Genomic DNA, 17,433 nt, shown 5'->3' on the forward strand with positions numbered 1-17,433 from the left:
TACAAGGACCAAGGAGCAACAGTCAGAACTGACCACGGAACAACAGACTGGTTCAAGATTGGGAAAGGCGTCCGGCAAGGCTGCATCCTCTCACCCAACCTTTTTAACTTGTATGCAGAACACATCATGCGAGGATGTGCGGGGCTGGATGAATGTAAAGCTGGGGTGAAAATTGCTGGAAGAAACATTAACAACCTCAGATATGCAGATGACACCACTCTGATGGCCGAAAGCGAGGAGGAGCTGAGGAGCCTTCTAATCAAGGTGAAAGAAGAAAGCGCAAAAGCCGGGTTGCAGCTAAACGTCAAAAAAACCAAGATTATGGCAACAAGAATGATTGACAACTGGAAAATAGAGGGAGAAACCGTGGAGGCCGTGACAGACTTTGTATTTCTAGGTGCAAAGATTACTGCAGATGCAGACTGTGGCCAGGAAATCAGAAGACGCTTCCTTCTTGGGAGGAGAGCAATGTCCAGTCTCGATAAAATAGTAAAGAGTAGAGACATCAGACTGGCAACAAAGATCCATTGCCTAGTCAAAGCCATGGTCTTCCCTGTAGTCACCTACGGATGTGAGAGCTGGACCTTAGGGAAGGCTGAGCGAAGGAAGATCGATGCTTTTGAGCTGTGGTGTTGGAGGAAAGTGCTGAGAGTGCCTTGGACTGCGAGAAGATCCAACCAGTCCATCCTCCAGGAAATAAAGCCCGACTGCTCATTGGAGGGAAGGAGACTAGAGACAAAGTTGAAGTCCTTTGGCCACATCATGAGGAGACAGGAAAGCCTGGAGAAGACAATGATGCTGGGGAAAGTGGAAGGCAAAAGGAAGAGGGGCCGACCAAGGGCAAGATGGATGGATGGCATCCTTGAAGTGACTGGACTGACCTTGAGGGAGCTGGGGGTGGTGACGGCCGACAGGGAGCTCTGGCGTGGGCTGGTCCATGAGGTCACGAAGAGTCGGAGACGACTGAACGAATGAACAACAACAGGCATAGATGCGTCACGTGCTTTCTCCAAGTCCCGCCTACTCAGGAAGAGAAGGGAGGGGGGAACATCCTAGGTTTCCCATAGGCTCTTTTTCCTGATGGAGGCTGAAGCGAACCAATAGGAGCACGCACGCGCCCTCCTGTGCCAGCGAATGAGAGCGCGAGGAGGCTTTGAGGCGGCCGGGTTGAAAATCGCGTGAGGGAGGAGGAGGAGGAGCATCTCAACCAATAGGGAGGAGAGGCGGCGTAGGGGCGGGACATCAAGGAGCCACCCGAGACTCTTATTGGCTATTTTAGGTGACGGAGGAGCAAGGCATCCAATGGTAGATCGCACGCGCCATCCCGGTAGCCAATAGGAGCGCGAGGGCGGTCCGAGGGAGGCGGAATTGAAAGAAACCAGGCGAGGAGAAGCGCCGTGTGTGAGGTGAGGAGAAGGGCTGCGCTTCGTGAGGCACAGAGGCCCGTTATTATGAGTTAACAATAATGTTTTGGTAAGGAAAGGCGACATTATAGCTGGAAAATATTAAGACTCTGAGAAATGTCACCCAGGGGTGCGTCTACACTGCAGAACGAACGCGGTTCTACACCACTTTCACTGCCACTGCTCAAGGCCATGGGAATCCTGGGAGTTGTAGTTCAACAAGGCCTCTGCCAGGGAGTTGTGGTGCCTTCCCAAACCACAACAACTTCCAGGATGCCTTGAGCCATGGCCGTTTAAAGTAATGTCAAATGACCAGCCACTGCCAGAAGTGACAGAGTTTTTCATCTATGCTGACGATCGTGCCATCACCACTCACGCAGGGAGCTTTGATTCCTCCCAACCTTAAGTACATGTGTGTGTGCATGAATGCATGTATATTTATGTGTACGTGTAGATCAGGCATGGGCAAACTTGGGCCCTCCAGGTGTTTTGGACTTCAACTCCCACCATTCCTAACAGCCTCAGGCCTCTTCCTTTCCTCCCTCAGCCACATAAGCACATTGTTGTTGTTGTTCATTCGTTCAGTCGTCTCCGACTCTTCGTGACCTCATGGACCAGTCCACGCCAGAGCTCCCTGTCGGCTGTCACCACCCCCAGCTCCTTCAAGGTCAGTCCAGTCACTTCAAGGATGCCATCCATCCATCTTGCCCTTGGTCGGCCCCTCTACCTTTGACCTTCCACTTTCCCCAGCATAATTTTCTTCTCTAGGCTTTGCTGTCTCCTCATGATGTGGCCAAAGGACTTCAACTTTGTCTCTAGTATCCTTCCCTCCAGTGAGCAGTCGGGCTTTATTTCCTGGAGGATGGACTGGTTGGATCTTCTCGCAGTCCAAGGCACTCTCAGAACTTTCCTCCAACACCACAGGTCAAAAGCATCTCTCTTCCTTCGCTCAGCCTTCCCTAAGGTCCAGCTCTCACATCCGTAGGTGACTACAGGGAATACCATGGCTTTGACTAGGCAATGGATCTTTGTTGCCAGTGTGATGTCTCTACTCTTTACTATTTTATCGAGACTGGACATTGCTCTCCTCCCAAGAAGTATTTCAAGTATCCTTCTCTCCATATACCTGTGTGCACAGAAAGGCCTTCAGTTGTTTTTCAAAGGACAGATGACAATACAATATGACAAATGATGCCTGGAGAATGGGCCCATGGCAAGAAACAATCCTGCTAGTGCACTATGTTGACAGTTACATTTTTTCCAGCATTATACCAAAGAGGTGAAGGAAGGAACAGTAAATCTACCAGTCCCTAACAACCCATGTATCTGATTTCTTATTTCTTCAATACACTCCCTTTTCCTTCTGTGTTCACCACCTACACGCCCCTACCTATATTCTACTACCATAATGCACAAAGAGAACACTGGTCTGTATTGCCTTCTCCTGACTTTTAAAAGTTGGCCATAGGCAGTGTAATGCAACTGGAGTCTCAAGCAAAGATTCATTGTCTATCATTTGTTCTATCAAATGCACATACTTGCCCCCTATTGTCTCACTACCCAGCATGATAAAATGTGCATAATAAATTTATGGAATACATGGCAACAAGACAGAAAGATATATTTAAAAAAGTAAAGTGGATGCCTAAGGTAGCTGATTTTTGGTTTAAGGAAAGGAAACCAGTTTGATAGTGATTTTATTATTGGGCTTTGGCTGTCATAGAGAGGCACATTTGGAATTTTGTCACAGATGCCAAAATAAACTACCTTGGGGACTAACCTATAAAATAGCAACAAATATAAAAAAATCACAACACACACAAAGCCCTTCCTACTTACTCTTCAAAGACATTCCTGCCTAACAGCCAGGCCAAAGTTGGCTCATGCCTGCCTTAGACACATACCCTGGCAACAATTTTTTACACAATATTTGTATGCGCCATTGAGGTGCATGGTGCTTTTCAAGCCAAACCTACAAAGCGATGTCCCTCCAAAAGGTGTGCAACTATTGTGTAATTGCAATCTAATTCAGTACCCTAGATTGCACGGAATTGTCAAACAAACTATGCAGTTATCATCACAAATACCAGCAATATTGTGTGCCTGCGAAACATCGACTGTCTACATGGACTTCTGAAATATTTATTTATTAATTTATTTTACCCCACTTTTCTCCTATGGGTGGGATTCAAAGCGGCGTACAGTAGTTAAAAGCGACAAAAATACATAAGAATAAAAAAAATACTATTTTAAAAAAATCCCTGACTCATCCACTAAAATTGTTCATTAAAAACAGTTATCTAGGTTCTAAAAACTCCATCTCCTTTAGGCCATGTAATAATATTAATACCCAAAGGGACTCAGGGCAGTTTACAACAAAAATAACAGATTGGCAAACATTCAATGCCAAAATGAAGAATCAATCAACATAAGTCACAGTGGCTTGGTGTAAGGCAGTGGTTCTCAACCTGGGGTCCCCAGATGTTTTTGGCCTACAATTCCCAGAAATCCCAGCCAGTGTAGCAGCTGTTAGGATTTCTGGGAGTTGAAGGCCAAAAACATCTGGGGACCCCAGGTTGAGAACCACTGGTGGAAGGTGATGACAAGGCCCTCCTGGGCCCGATCTGGAGGGAGCTGGGGCAATGCCAAGGCTGCCCTGGGTCCAGTTTGGAGGATGGTGATGATGAGGCATTGTCGTGATGTAAAAGCATTGCTGGTTCACCACAGCATTCCAAAAGTACACATTACCAGTATCTGTCTGGTCATTGCCTATTATTGATCTTCAGGAAAAACCTAGTTCCATAAAAAGGTTTTAATTTGTGAGCAAAAGGCCAGCAATGAAGGGGCTGATCACACCTCTTTAGGAAGGGCGTTCCAGAGCCATGGGGCCACCACCTAAAAGGCTCTCTTGTCCCCACCAATCGCACTTGTGACGGTGGTGGAACCAAGAGAAGGGTCTCTCCTGATGATCTCGGGGTTCGTGTGGACTCTTTAAAAACTCCTGCAAATCTCTTGGGAAGAAGGCAGGCAGGCATTGGAGCTGCCGCAACATGAGAGTGGATCTCTCCCTGTATGGAGCTCCAATTAGTAACCTGGCTGCCGATCTCTGCACCAGTTGAAGCTTCTGAACTGTCTTCAAAGGCAGCCTCGTGTAGAGAGCATTGCAGTAGTCCAAACAGGATGTGACTAAGGCATGAACTACTGTGGCCAAATCTGGCATCCCAAGGTACGAGTGTACCAAGAGAGAATTGGGAAGCTCTGGCTCTGGAGGTCAGCTGTTACCAACAGTGCGATGGATTTTGAAGAGGCACAACTAGAGGACGAAAGGGAGAAATGCACCCAGAGCAAGAAGGCACCTGAAGCAAACCCTTGTCAGGACCACTTTCCATGTGGAAATGTATCTCTTCACTGCAAAAGACCATGCAGATTAAGACTAGGTTTCTGCAGTCACTTTCAGATCTACTGCCAAGGTTTTACTTCTACATGACAATCATATTTGGCCATGAGGGATTGCCTATCATGATACTGTATAATATAAAACTGACATGTGCATTTAATCAAAATTATATATGAATGTCAAACCGAAATGCTTTTGATAACATGAAAGTTTGATACTGAGATTTTAAAGTAACATGGGAAGAAGCAGTCTGTAAACATTCAAATCATGCTGGCTGGAGATTTCTTTTTGGAAACTGCAGCCTCAACCAAAAAAAGTAACTTTCACAAACTCTAGGCATACTCTAGGTTATACTTCAGAAGAAGGAGCTTGCAAAACCACCTCCAGAGTATTCATTGCCTAAGGAAACCCTATGAATTTAATGGGCTCACCATAAATCAGATAAATTGAAGGTACATAATAAACATAATATGTCAGTTGGGGAGAATGCTTCATCAGATGTGACAGCTGTCCTATGTATTGCCATTTTCATGATGCCTCCCCATTAGCTGTGCTGTGCAGGCTAATAAGATTTGGTGTCCTACAGTAAGGCAATAGATGCTCACCTCTGCAGTTCAAAATTTTTTATTAATTTATTTGAGAAATTTATATCCCACCTTTCTCTGAGCACAAACCCAAAGAGGTTACAACAGAATAAAAACATAGAATATCAAGTTAAAACAACCTATTGAAACATAAATAATTTAAAGAGCAAACATAATTAAAAGCATATGAACATTAAAACAAAGATAAAACCCAGAGCTTCTACTACCACTTTTTTTAGCTTAATTAAACGCTTTCTTGTAAAGGGATAAGCCATTATTCTTTGAGATTTCTCCAATTTGCTTCTACAGCAATAGATTTGCACAACTATTTTTGTAAAAGTGTTAATATCATCCAGTGGGAATCATGGCTGAAAATGGATTCATATTAGATTGCTGTAGTTTGATACATTTCCATGTTAACTCTGCCAAATCTTCAGTTCTAACGCCTGTATTTTTTCCGACTCCTTCATACATGCCGAATGTATAATAGCTACAAATGTACTGCGGTATAATGTTAAAGCAGAGAATTTCATTACCAATTGAATCACAAGGCTACTTAACTTCATAAAGCGTAGTGTAGTTGTTTAGGTACAAAATATACATATAAAATGATATTTTTGTTGTTTCTGACTTACGGCAGCCCAAAGGCAAACCTATCATGGGATTTCCTGGAGCTGGGAGTGTGACTCTCCCAAGATCACCCACTAGACTTCCATGGCTTGAGTGGGGAATTATACCCTGGTCTCAAGAGAATCATATTCCTAGAGATGGGAAAGATGCCTACGGCTGTCCAGTCCAACCCCGTTCTGCCAGGCAGGAAAACACAACCAAGAGAGGGTCATACAGCCTCTGCTTAGAAACCTCCAGAGAAGAAGACCTCACCAGACTCCCAAGGCAGCACTCTCATTGTCAGGAAGCTCTTCATAATGTTTAGGTGGAATCTCTTTTCCTGTAGTTTGAACTCATTACTTTATGTTCCAGATTCTGGAGCAACAGAAAACAAGCTTAACCCCTCCTCAATATGACATCCTTTCTTCAAGCTAAATATCTCCAGCTCCCTAAGCTGCTCCTCCTTTGACATGGCTTCTAAATGAAGAGATATAGTCCAAAACCTATTGTTACAAGTTGTTGTTTTTTTAAAAAATTCAAATTGGAGTTTGTATATTTCTCCCACTTCTGACATCAACCAAAAGTACTTTGTGCTCAAGCTCTACCAACAACAAAACCATTCTGAAGTGTGTTTGTACAAAAACAGATTCCTTTTTAAACACATTCCACCTGTAGCTGCGAGTACTTCATAGATTCTGTTTTACAAACATGGATACTGCAATAGATCTGTGAGGTTTTAAGGTACTAAGATCTTTTTTGTTGTCTGGTAGATTGCAAAGCTATCCCATTGAAAGATATAATCTATCTAGACACTTTTAATAGAAAATGATACCTTTCTGTATTTCTTAGGGAAGAAACTGAAAAAGTGCCTACAAGACTGGCAACTGTGTTAATCTGCTGCAACAAAGCAGTGGAAAACATGCCTGCCCTAGCAGAACCATTTGAGGGTCAGATCTTGGTTTAGCCAGGTCAGTTGTTGGCAGCTACATATGTAAAAAGTATAGCTAGATAAATTGATACAATCTCTGTATAGGAAAAATAGAGTCACAAAGTGGAATTGCAGTGCATATTTTTATGAAGAAACCGAATGTAGATAAGCTCAACCCAGTGGCCACTCACAACAGAAGTAATTGATGAGAATGCATTCTTCCTTGCTTTGTTAAGCTAATTTGTCAACTATTAATGCAGTGATAAGTGCTCGCTATACTAACATTGCATATTTTCCACTTGTTCTGTTCTGTATCTGTATCTCTGACTGTATGTCCATTTTCAAAAATGAACTCAGAAAAACAGCTGGTAATTTTTTATTCTTCACTTTGTCCTGGGGAGATACTTCTCCTACAGCTTTTCTTGAAATAGATTGTAATGTTTCTAATGAAAGTTGAAACGCACTGTTTAAAAAAGAAATAAGTTTACACAGTATCCTTCACATCAAAAGTAGAAAACAGAAAGCATTGGCTTAACGTTTATTTCTTTTCATTTATTTCCCACACATCAACATATAAGGAATATTTTTTATTTAAAAATATTGGCGCTGGTTTGCATACGGGTTGTATTTATGTACTTTTCCAAAACGTGCTGTTTTTTTTGCTTGGAATGAATTCAAGAAGAAAATGTCTTGTCCCAAACCCAAATACAGATACATCTGTCCACATTATCCAGCTTAGTATGCTGTCAGCAAGGTAGTCTCCACCATCTGTTCTTGTGGAACAAAGCAGAACAAACTAATCTGGATGCCTCTGGCTATTTATTTATTTATATATTTATTTGGAACATGGCTCTGTGTACCACATTTTAGGGAAAGTTAATCTCCCAGCATGCTAGCCCAATTCACTTGGAGAACAATTAATTCCTGATTTCAAATGGAGCGATTAATCAGTTGCATGAAAGTAAATCCCATCCACCAAATCTTTACAGGAGGATTTTTAGTAGCCCTCTAGCACAGGACTGTACTCACTTGATTTGTCATACTCATTACAGAAAGGGGTTTTAATAACATCATCAAAGAGAGGGTTTTGGTGGGGATAACTTTTCTCATTTTAGCACCATAGCACCGTGCTAAAATGCAGAGGAACCTTGAAAACAAGGACTCTAGCACTGTGTCTTAAGACGTTTAATTATGAGGCCTTTGTTGAGTTTTGATTTTACTGCTAGGGCAAAAATAGGTATGTTTGTGTGTGGATCATTACAAATGTGGATCCATTCTGGCCAGCTTTTTCATGCCTTTAGGTGGATGGGACCTGTACATCTTTTCTTGAATTAAATACAGCCTTTATATTAAGTAGAAAGATATACTGTAGTGGTTTGAGTGTTGGAACTGTGACTCTAGAGACCAGGGTTTGTGTTCTCGCATGGCCATGAAAACCTTCTGCGTGATTGTACGCAAGTCACACAGTCTCAGAGGAAGGGGAATCTTCATAACAAATCTTGCCAAGAAAACCCCATGACAGGTTTGCCTTAGGGTCTCCATGACTTGGAAGTGATTGAAAGGCACACAACAGCAAGATACTTAGCTTTGTTATGTAAGTATGCAGGACACGGAGAAGGTTGATGTCTGCAAATTAATAGCTTACATGTTTGGACATCATGTGCTCTCTAGCAATTAAGAGGACAAGCATACAAATGGAGCCAGAGTAAAAGAGTATTGGGTTTATTTCTTTGTGGTTGTGGTGGTTATCAAAGTGGGAAGACTGGTTGGCAGACAAGATTGCCTGGAGTAATGGCTTACCCAGCATTACTAAGTTGTAGAATTGACTGTATTATATCACTTAACAGATCCTGAGCAGTGTTGAGAAGCATATGAACTGAGTGCATGGCCAATGGACCCATAGTAACACAGTATACCTCATGATCCTCAACATTTGAGACAATAAACTAAGAACTTTTGATATAAGAAAGTCTTAACATTTTGGGGTTCCATTCATGGAAATTTGTGAGCACAGATACTTGTATTTTACTACTAAACATTAGGAAACGAAATCAGTCAGGGAGGGGGGGAGAGAAGGGCCTACATTGTTAATTGCAGCAATAATATGTTTCATGCTTATGTCTATGTTTAATGTTTTTATAGTTTTAATGTTTTTTATCTACAGTTATATGTTATTGATTTAGAGATGTGATATTTTTATATATATGTGAGACATTTAATTTGCCATTTATTATGTTTCTTCCCCCAGGGGTGAGAAAAGCGGTATAGAAATGTAGTTAATAATAATAATAATAATAATAATAATAATAATAACAATAATAATAATTTTTGACTGTATACCTAAATTACATTATAGTTTATTTAATAAAGCTTATCTCTTCCAGTTGTTGAAAACAGAATGCCCAGTAACAGAAAAACTGCGGAGATCAAGACTGAAAAGGAAAAGAAAAAAATGAAACATCTCATGCCGGGAAAGGAAAAGGTGAAGAAGAAATCGAAGCATGCCATGTCAGAGGAGGATCAACAGGCACATGAACCTAAGATGAAAAAACAAAAAATGGAGGTGAGTGAGCAAGTATGTGTTTTCTGAAATGACATATGTGTTTTCATAAATCCAAAAACAATGCAAAAGAATACTTAAAATTCAGATGTATAAGAATTTGCAAAATAGACTCTTTACTGTGGCACACATCCCCTTTTGTATATTATCATCTGTAGGAATAGTCACTTGTTTCATTGCTCTGATGCACTGAATGAAGATAGCTAAAGTCAACATTGGATCAGCAGATCCAGTGAGTCGAAAGGATGCTCTGTATCATAATTATAAGCATATCCTTGGGAATCTAAGTTTCTCTGAAGTAGCAGTCTTCACATTCCATATAACACAGTTCTATAGTTAGCAGGAAATAACTACTATGGTTCTGAAACAGACTTACCATAATTAATTTCCATGAAGTGTACCTGTGCATTTCTCCCAAAACTGTGTTAATTAAAATAGAGTATTAGAAATCACAGGATGGATCTTAATAGATTTTATTAGCTAGCTTAGCCTGTATTGCACCACCTGATATCCGCCGGGAAGTAGCAGCCAATAGTGAAAGGACCAAAGCAGAGACATCTCCAGCTCATCCCGTTTGGGTATCAGCCAGCACGTTAACGACTTAAATCTAGACATAGTTTTCTAAGATCTACAGAGACACTCGCTGGAACACCTCAACAAGTGAGAGTCCAAAAGTGGCAGGCTCAAACCCAGAACCTCAACCAATAGCTGATACCAAATGAGAGACTCCCCCCTGGGCACATAGAGGACTGGGCAACTTGGAAGGCGCTGAATAGATTGCACTCTGGCACCACGAGATGCAGAGCCAACCTTCAGAAATGGGGCTACAAAGTGGAATCCTCGACATGCGAATGTGGAGAGGAGCAAACCACTGACCACCTGCTGCAATGCAACCTGAGCCCTGCCACTTGCACAATGGAGGACCTTCTTGCAGCAACACCAGAGGCACTCCAAGTGGCCAGCTACTGGTCAAAGGACATTTAATCAACTACCAAAATCACAAATTTTGTATTATGTCTGTTTGTTTGCTTTGTTCTGTTAGAAATTTAATATAATTGACTGGCTGCCCTGACACAAAATAAAAAAAAATAGATAGCTATAAATACAATTATTGGAACAATTCTCATTAGCAAGTAATGGAGCACAGAATGTTGAGTTTCACCTTTTCTTTCATTTTCTGAAGTTTTTCTGGGAACCTACGGAAACTGAAAATTTCTGTTCTTTTCTGCAATATATTCTGGTTTTGCCGTCACAAAAGGCTCTGACAACAGAAACTCATTCCATATTACAGAAGTTATAATATTACAGTCCTTTTTAAAAGATGAAGTTTTGAGCTGAAGTTGGAAGGTCAGATACAAAGCATCTCTCTTACGTTGTCATTGGTCTGGCAGTCTGGCTCTGGTTAGCAGGACCTGATTGACTAGTCCCAACTTTCCTGCTGAGATTAGAGGAAATTCCACATGGGTCCCCTACTTCCCAGCACTGTAGGAATTAGGTCATGGCCTTTGATGAACAGAGAGGGCAAACAGCTTGTTTGAGCTTTTGGCAAGTTGTTTACGATATGTTCATATCATATGAAGTGGCAGCACAGAGTTTTGAGAACTGCTAGTATTTTCCAGCAGAACCCAATGATTGCTTTGAATGGTAATTTTTGTAACTTCAATCCTCAGATTCCTTTAAGGAAAAATACTTATTTTTATTTATATTACATATGACTTGTTAGGTGAAAAACCAACATTATTGCTTAATTATAAAGCTGGGAGAAGATTTTCATTATTGATTATTTTTAAAGGTGAAGATATTTCACTGACTCATTAAGTTGCTGCATTTAGCTGCATTTTACACACCTTTGGGGCCTGCATATTTCATACCACATTACTTTAAAATGTAGGCTTCAAATTGATTTTGATGTGAAGCACTGTGAAAGCAAGTTAAAATGTTTTATATGGATGTAATTCAGTATTATGATGACCATTATAGTAAAATGTGTTCCAACAAAAATTGTACTAGTGTAAAATGAGTATATTTGCCTTTAAGGCATGTTGACCTTTCCAAACAATATTGTCATATTTTTAAAAAACTTTTAATTTCCTTCCTTTTACATAAAATCGCAGTAAGCAACTGAAGTCCTATGCTAAGGTATGAATAGTCTTACAAGCCATAAACTGCTGATATAAACTTAATGGCCCTGATTTCTTAACAATGCTTAAGAGATAAGAACTGTAGGGCCCTCCTCCTTAAGCACAAATTCTGGCTTTCCAATGCCTGTCTCAATTGCAGTTAAGCATTACATCAGTGGAGATATTGACCACCCTTAATATTAACCAGGTTTAAGCAGTTCTTACTCGTATGAATTTCTGACTTAAGAAGGTACCTAGTTTAGTAATTCAAATTAACATTGAGTATTCTGTCACATTCACTTGTGTTATAACTACGTGGGAAAGAAGAAATTTCTATCAGTCATGCTTAACAAACACTTGGGAAAATTCCAGTTATTTCTCATTAAAGAAACACAGTAAAAGTCATATAAGTGCTGTGATCATTTTCATTAAGATTTTAGGTGCTACAGTTGTTGCCAGTTGCAATATTGTTGCTGTTGTTCTGTTAGATTACAGCAAATATTGATGTTTGTCTGAAGCTTGTTGTTCAGAAGTATCATATTTGTTATGAATGCTTGCTTGCTTATTAATGTTTTGACATCCATAGGCACAATGTTGCTCTTTGCCTATTTTTGTAATGTCAATAAGACAAGATTGGTTTGTTTTTTCTTCCTTTCTGAGCTGTTGACATGCTTTCTTGGTGTTCCTGCACCAAGAAGTCCTACAAAGGCAAGGTGATGTGGATTAAATATTCTCTCACTTTTGGAGTTGTAATAGTAGTCTGTGAGCTTTCATGTTGATGAAATCACTGTCAACAAGACAGGGCTGGCTGTCAAATCACATAGATAGAGGATTGCAGCCTCACTATTTATGTACTTTACTAGCTGTACCCACTACGCATTGCTGTGGCCAACCTTCCCTCCCTCTTTCTCTCCTTCTTTCTTTCTTTCTTTCTTTCTTTCATTCTCTTTTTTTCTTTCCCTTCTTCTTTCTTCCTTTTCTACCTTTTTCTTTTCTCACTTCATTTGCTCTTTAGTTCCATCCTTCCTTGTCTCTTTCCTTCCTTCCTTCCCTCCATCTTTCTCTCTTTTGTTCCTTCTCTCCTTCCTTTGCTCTTTCACTTTTTTATTTCCTTCTCTCCTTCCTTCCTTCTCTACCTTTCTTTCTTTCCTTCTCTCCTTCCCTCCTTATTCTCCTCTTTCTCTCCTTCCTTCTCTCCTTCCTTTCTTTCCCCTTTCTGTGTGTGTTTTGTGTGTGCATATATCTGTGTATATATTTGTGTATATGTGTATATATGTGTGTTTGTGTACATATGTGGTTTGCGCATGCGTTGTAATGTAATTTTGGGTTTTGTTGGCTCTTTAAGTCTCTTCTGCTGTATTTTTCAGTGTTTTAATGAGTGATGGTCACCCGTTGGCCTGATCGGTGTATTGTGTTCAAATTTGGTGTCAATTTGTCCAGTGGTTTTTGAGTTATGTTAATCCCACAAACGAACATTACATTTTTATTTATATAGATTTGGTCTGAGGAATTGCAAAGTTTTGTAGACAAAAAGCTTGCATTCTTTATATTACTAGTATATGTTAATTTACCAAACACCTGGAGTTTTTAAACTTGTGCCTCAGTTTGCACTATTAGCATGTCAGCAGCTTTTTGAAAAAAGTGAGTCATTTCTGATGTCTTGCCTGTGTCCCTAACAATGGAGTCTAGGAGCTCCATCCAAGCACAAGCACATTGTGGACTTGGCCGTGGAACAGTTAAATTGGAAAGTTATTGATACTATTATGCTTTCCTACAGACCTTGATACCACTGATCACTTAATTATTCTGTTGGATTGATACTCTTGATTAAACTACTCACTTTTGGTAGGATTATCTCAGCGCGTACTGACAGGTAATTGCTTGCCAACATCATTAGATTTCCCCTGCAGAATCCCACAAGGTTCCCTTCTGTTTTCAGTTCTGAGCTCTAGCAACAGTCATTTCTATCTTCAGAACCTCTTGACTCTTCCATGATCTTCGGGTATGTTCATTGTTTGCAGTTAGGGAACAATTTAGTGAGCTATCTACCTTGGGGTTATGCTGATGCCCAGCACACTGCTCAGTCCAGCAAGCAGTAGAGGAGAATGAATGAATGCATGTAAAATAAAACAAGAATAGCTGCAGTTGGTTCTATCCTTACCTTTAATAGAAAAAATTGCTGTTGCAAAGTATCCTATATTAAGTGTCACCATTTTATGAAAGACTAATGAATGATTTTGCAAAGTACTTGCAAGACAATGGGACCAGGTAAACATGATACAGGATGCTGTTGACAAAGCGTAAATTTGTTTTTGTTTTTTTCTTTTATATTATTATTTTTTCTTCTTTAAGACAATGTTTAAATTAGTCATCATGGTGGTGCAGTGGGTTAAACCCATGTGCCGGCAGGACTGAAGACTGACAGGTCGCAGATTCGAATCTGGGGAGAGGCGGATGAGCTCCCTCTATCAGCTCCAGCTCCTCATGCGGGGACATGAGAGAAGCCTCTCACAAGGATGATAAAACATCAAATCATCCGGGCGTCCCCTGGGCAACGTCCTTGCAGACGGCCAATTATCCCACACCAGAAGCGATTTGGTTTCTCAAGTCACTCCTGACACGACAAAAAAATTAATAATAATGAATTTTTAAATTTTCATTACAGATTGGCAGCAAACTGTTCAATGCCTGCTTTGCATTGTTTTCCATTGCAGTCTTCTACCATGACAGCACATTCATGAAAATGTAAAAAATGCCCGAAATATTTATATTCATAAATGAGGCTGAATAATTTTGCATTCCTTTGAATATTTGTCTAATGGGCTGAACAAATTTCCCAGGAAAGTATATTCACAGCTGGGAAAACAGTTCCTACTTTGAAAATGGCTTTCCCATGCAAAAAGCTTGCATCTCCAACTGTTTCTGGTATAAACACAATATTTTGTGTACTGCTTAGCTGGCTTTAGAAAGGTTAAGAATGTTTCACTGGGCATTAAACAACAGGACAGAACATCATATATATAATTTTGTGCTGTAGTTTAGATTTCTTAATTCAGATTATGTTCAAATTTTAGAGGGGTGAAAATAAATACCTTAGGTTCTTTTCATTCTGATATCTCATCAGAAATCAAAAGCATTTTTTAAAAATCCTTAGAAACCAATTTCCATTTTCCCTCATTTTAGATCTATCTAAAATATGTATCAATGTTTTTTTTGAAAGATAACAAGTAAAAACAATTTTCCTTATATTCCAAGCCTATAGATATATTTCTCATTAGTCTGAATTTAATTCTGCACCCAGATAATATACCCTCCGTCTTTAGTCCAGTCAGTACACAGTGAAAGCCTACACATATCAGCAGTTCCATTAGTATCATGTATATAAGTATTTTGTAATGTCCTTAGGTTACAATCTAGATTTTGTTAATGCAGACTGTATAAAGATAAATGGGTTGTTTGTCTGACTCCGTATAAGGCAGCTTCCTCAGCTTGGATGATGTTTCTAAGAATTCCAAACACCTGATCACCCATGGCTTGAAAATAAAATATTGTGCTTGCTGTGCTTGCTAAGAAAAACAGAAGATTCAGTGCTATACTTGTGCATCAGCAACTTTATATTTTGGGGAAATGATCTGGAAAGTGCTTGGATTAGAAACAAATGAATATCTGTTACAGTCCTCATAAAAATGTGTTTGAAATAAGATAATATCAAGAGTAAGATAGAAAAAAGTTAAATAATTTGGAAATATTGTAGTCAAGTCTAGCTTCTGGCACTGAATAATATTATTGGCACTCCCAATTTCTGATTTTTATCAGCCACTTAATATTACTACAGTATTCACTGAATGGCTTGCTATCACAAACCAGACAGCTTCTATGAGATGATAAGAAGAAACTGCGAAGTCTCAATTCCTCAGAACAAAGCAGAGTTGGCAGCTTTCCTCTGTTGCCAGCCAAGATAGCTTGCTCAGCAGACTGGTATTTATTCTTAGCCCCTGGTGTTGCCGTATCCCTGGGTGAGGGAAGGGAGACTGCAGTCAAATGTAAATAAAAGCCTGGATGATTGAGCATCATATGTGATACATCCTGAGCCATATTCCTACTTCTTGGGCTTTAAAGGAATGCTAATGGAATCAGTCTTCCTTAAGGTGACTGGGAAGGGAATGCAGCACAGTGAGGGTGCATCTGTTTGGTTGTGCCCTGTGTGGCCATGGCATTTCTAATTGAATATACTCAGGCATAACAACTGTACCAATATCCCTGGGCATTGTAAGGCATTCCACACTATCCGGATCTCAAACCATATTAAAATGCATCAAAGGTCATAAATAACAGCTGAAGCAAATGGTTGAGAATGGCCTAAAACCAACTGGTGGTCACAGTTAGGGGATACCCGTTGTATCAATTGCTAAATACTTACATGTTGCAGTGATTCGCATAATTTTACCCAATTTTCTTTTAATTAGCAAGTTTTTAAAATCTCTGTTAGCAGAACCTAGCATCCATCATGCAGATTGCATTGAATAGACTCCAACATTTTACTCTATACAGAGGTCCACTTAGATACTGTGTAGGTTAACATTACGGATGTGAGAGCTGGACCTTAGGGAAGGCTGAGCGAAGGAAGATAGATGCTTTTGAGCTGTGGTGTTGGAGGAAAGTTCTGAGAGTGCCTTGGACTGCGAGAAGATCCAACCAGTCCATCCTTCAGGAAATAAAGCCTGACTGCTCACTGGAGGGAAGGAGACTAGAGACAAAGTTGAAGTACTTTGGCCACATCATGAGGAGACAGGAAAGCCTAGAGAAGACAATTATGCTGGGGAAAGTGGAAGGCAAAAGGAAGAGGGGCTGACCAAGGGCAAGATGGATGGATGGCATCCTTGAAGTGACTGGACTGACTTTGAAGGAGCTGGGGGTGGTGACGGCCGACAGGGAGCCATGGCATGGGCTGGTCCATGAGGTCACGAAGAGTCGGAGACGACTGAACGAATGAACAACAACAACAGGTTAACATTGGTCTCCATTAACTATTCCTGGCTGCCAAATGTACTTCACAAACATCTCCGCTTTTAAATCAGAGCCACAGATAACAGTTTATGCATAATTGCTTTGGATCTATCATTTCATCAAGCAGCTCTTCTGACACACATGTTGAATCTATTCTACTTCTGTGAGTGTCATTTTTGAGTGGTATCAAATGTTTGTGCGTGCTTGTTTTGTTGCTTGTCTGCCAAATGGTTGACTTTGAATGACACCCCACATACCAGACTAGTCACAACTTCAGACATCTTTTCACACTGAGTTTTTCTCATGAACTGCCGTTAACTCTTGCTCACCAAAAGCCCACAATAGTATCTCTTTCATAATCTTTTAATGCCTTTTTGGTAGCTACAATGGTCTCTGGTCTCTTTTCTGCGTGCATGTGAGAGAAAGTGAATGAGAAAGAATGCTTCAAGATGGTTGGACCTATCTTAGTTTTATTGTGAAATCCCTATATTCTGGCTATCCTTTAGTGACCAGCACACCTTGTGACCAGCATGCTGTGTCCAGACCACTCCCAAGTGTTCCACAAACAGCGCTGCTCTGTCAGATAACTATGGGAGGGAGAAGAGAGCATGATGTTGTTTTAACATTTAATCTTTTTCAATTCTGGAAAGATGCCAGGCAAAGCTAGCTAAAGGCATCTTTTTTCCAGCATGCAAGATGCTGGTGACTTTCCCACAAAAAAAGTCATAGGCTGTTTTATTCTTGATCCAATCTAAATTGGATGCATTGAAGTCAGTACAAAAACTTGGGACATTACTTAGTCTCACTTGATGAAGTGGAAATTAA

General features: G+C 40.3%; 1 protein-coding gene across 3 annotated transcripts in view; it reads left to right on the forward strand.

Annotated features, from left to right (window-relative positions):
• Positions 1–1,345: 1,345 nt before the first annotated feature.
• Positions 1,346–17,433, forward strand: part of LOC137094714 (uncharacterized protein C7orf50 homolog) — a 111,963-nt gene continuing 95,875 nt past the window's right edge. The window contains exons 1-3 of one of the 3 annotated variants that reach the window (XM_067473156.1): positions 1,373–1,406; positions 6,843–6,961; positions 9,306–9,484. In XM_067473156.1, coding sequence (XP_067329257.1) covers positions 9,320–9,484 — 165 coding nt within the window. In that variant the 5' untranslated portion in view covers positions 1,373–1,406; positions 6,843–6,961; positions 9,306–9,319. Of the gene's footprint in view, positions 1,474–6,842; positions 6,962–9,305; positions 9,485–17,433 lie in introns of all 3 variants that reach the window. The other 2 variants (XM_067473155.1, XM_067473157.1) reach the window with 2 other exon arrangements.

This window comes from Anolis sagrei, chromosome X (genome assembly GCF_037176765.1).
Source record: "Anolis sagrei isolate rAnoSag1 chromosome X, rAnoSag1.mat, whole genome shotgun sequence".
Taxonomy (NCBI): Eukaryota; Metazoa; Chordata; class Lepidosauria; order Squamata; family Dactyloidae; genus Anolis; species Anolis sagrei.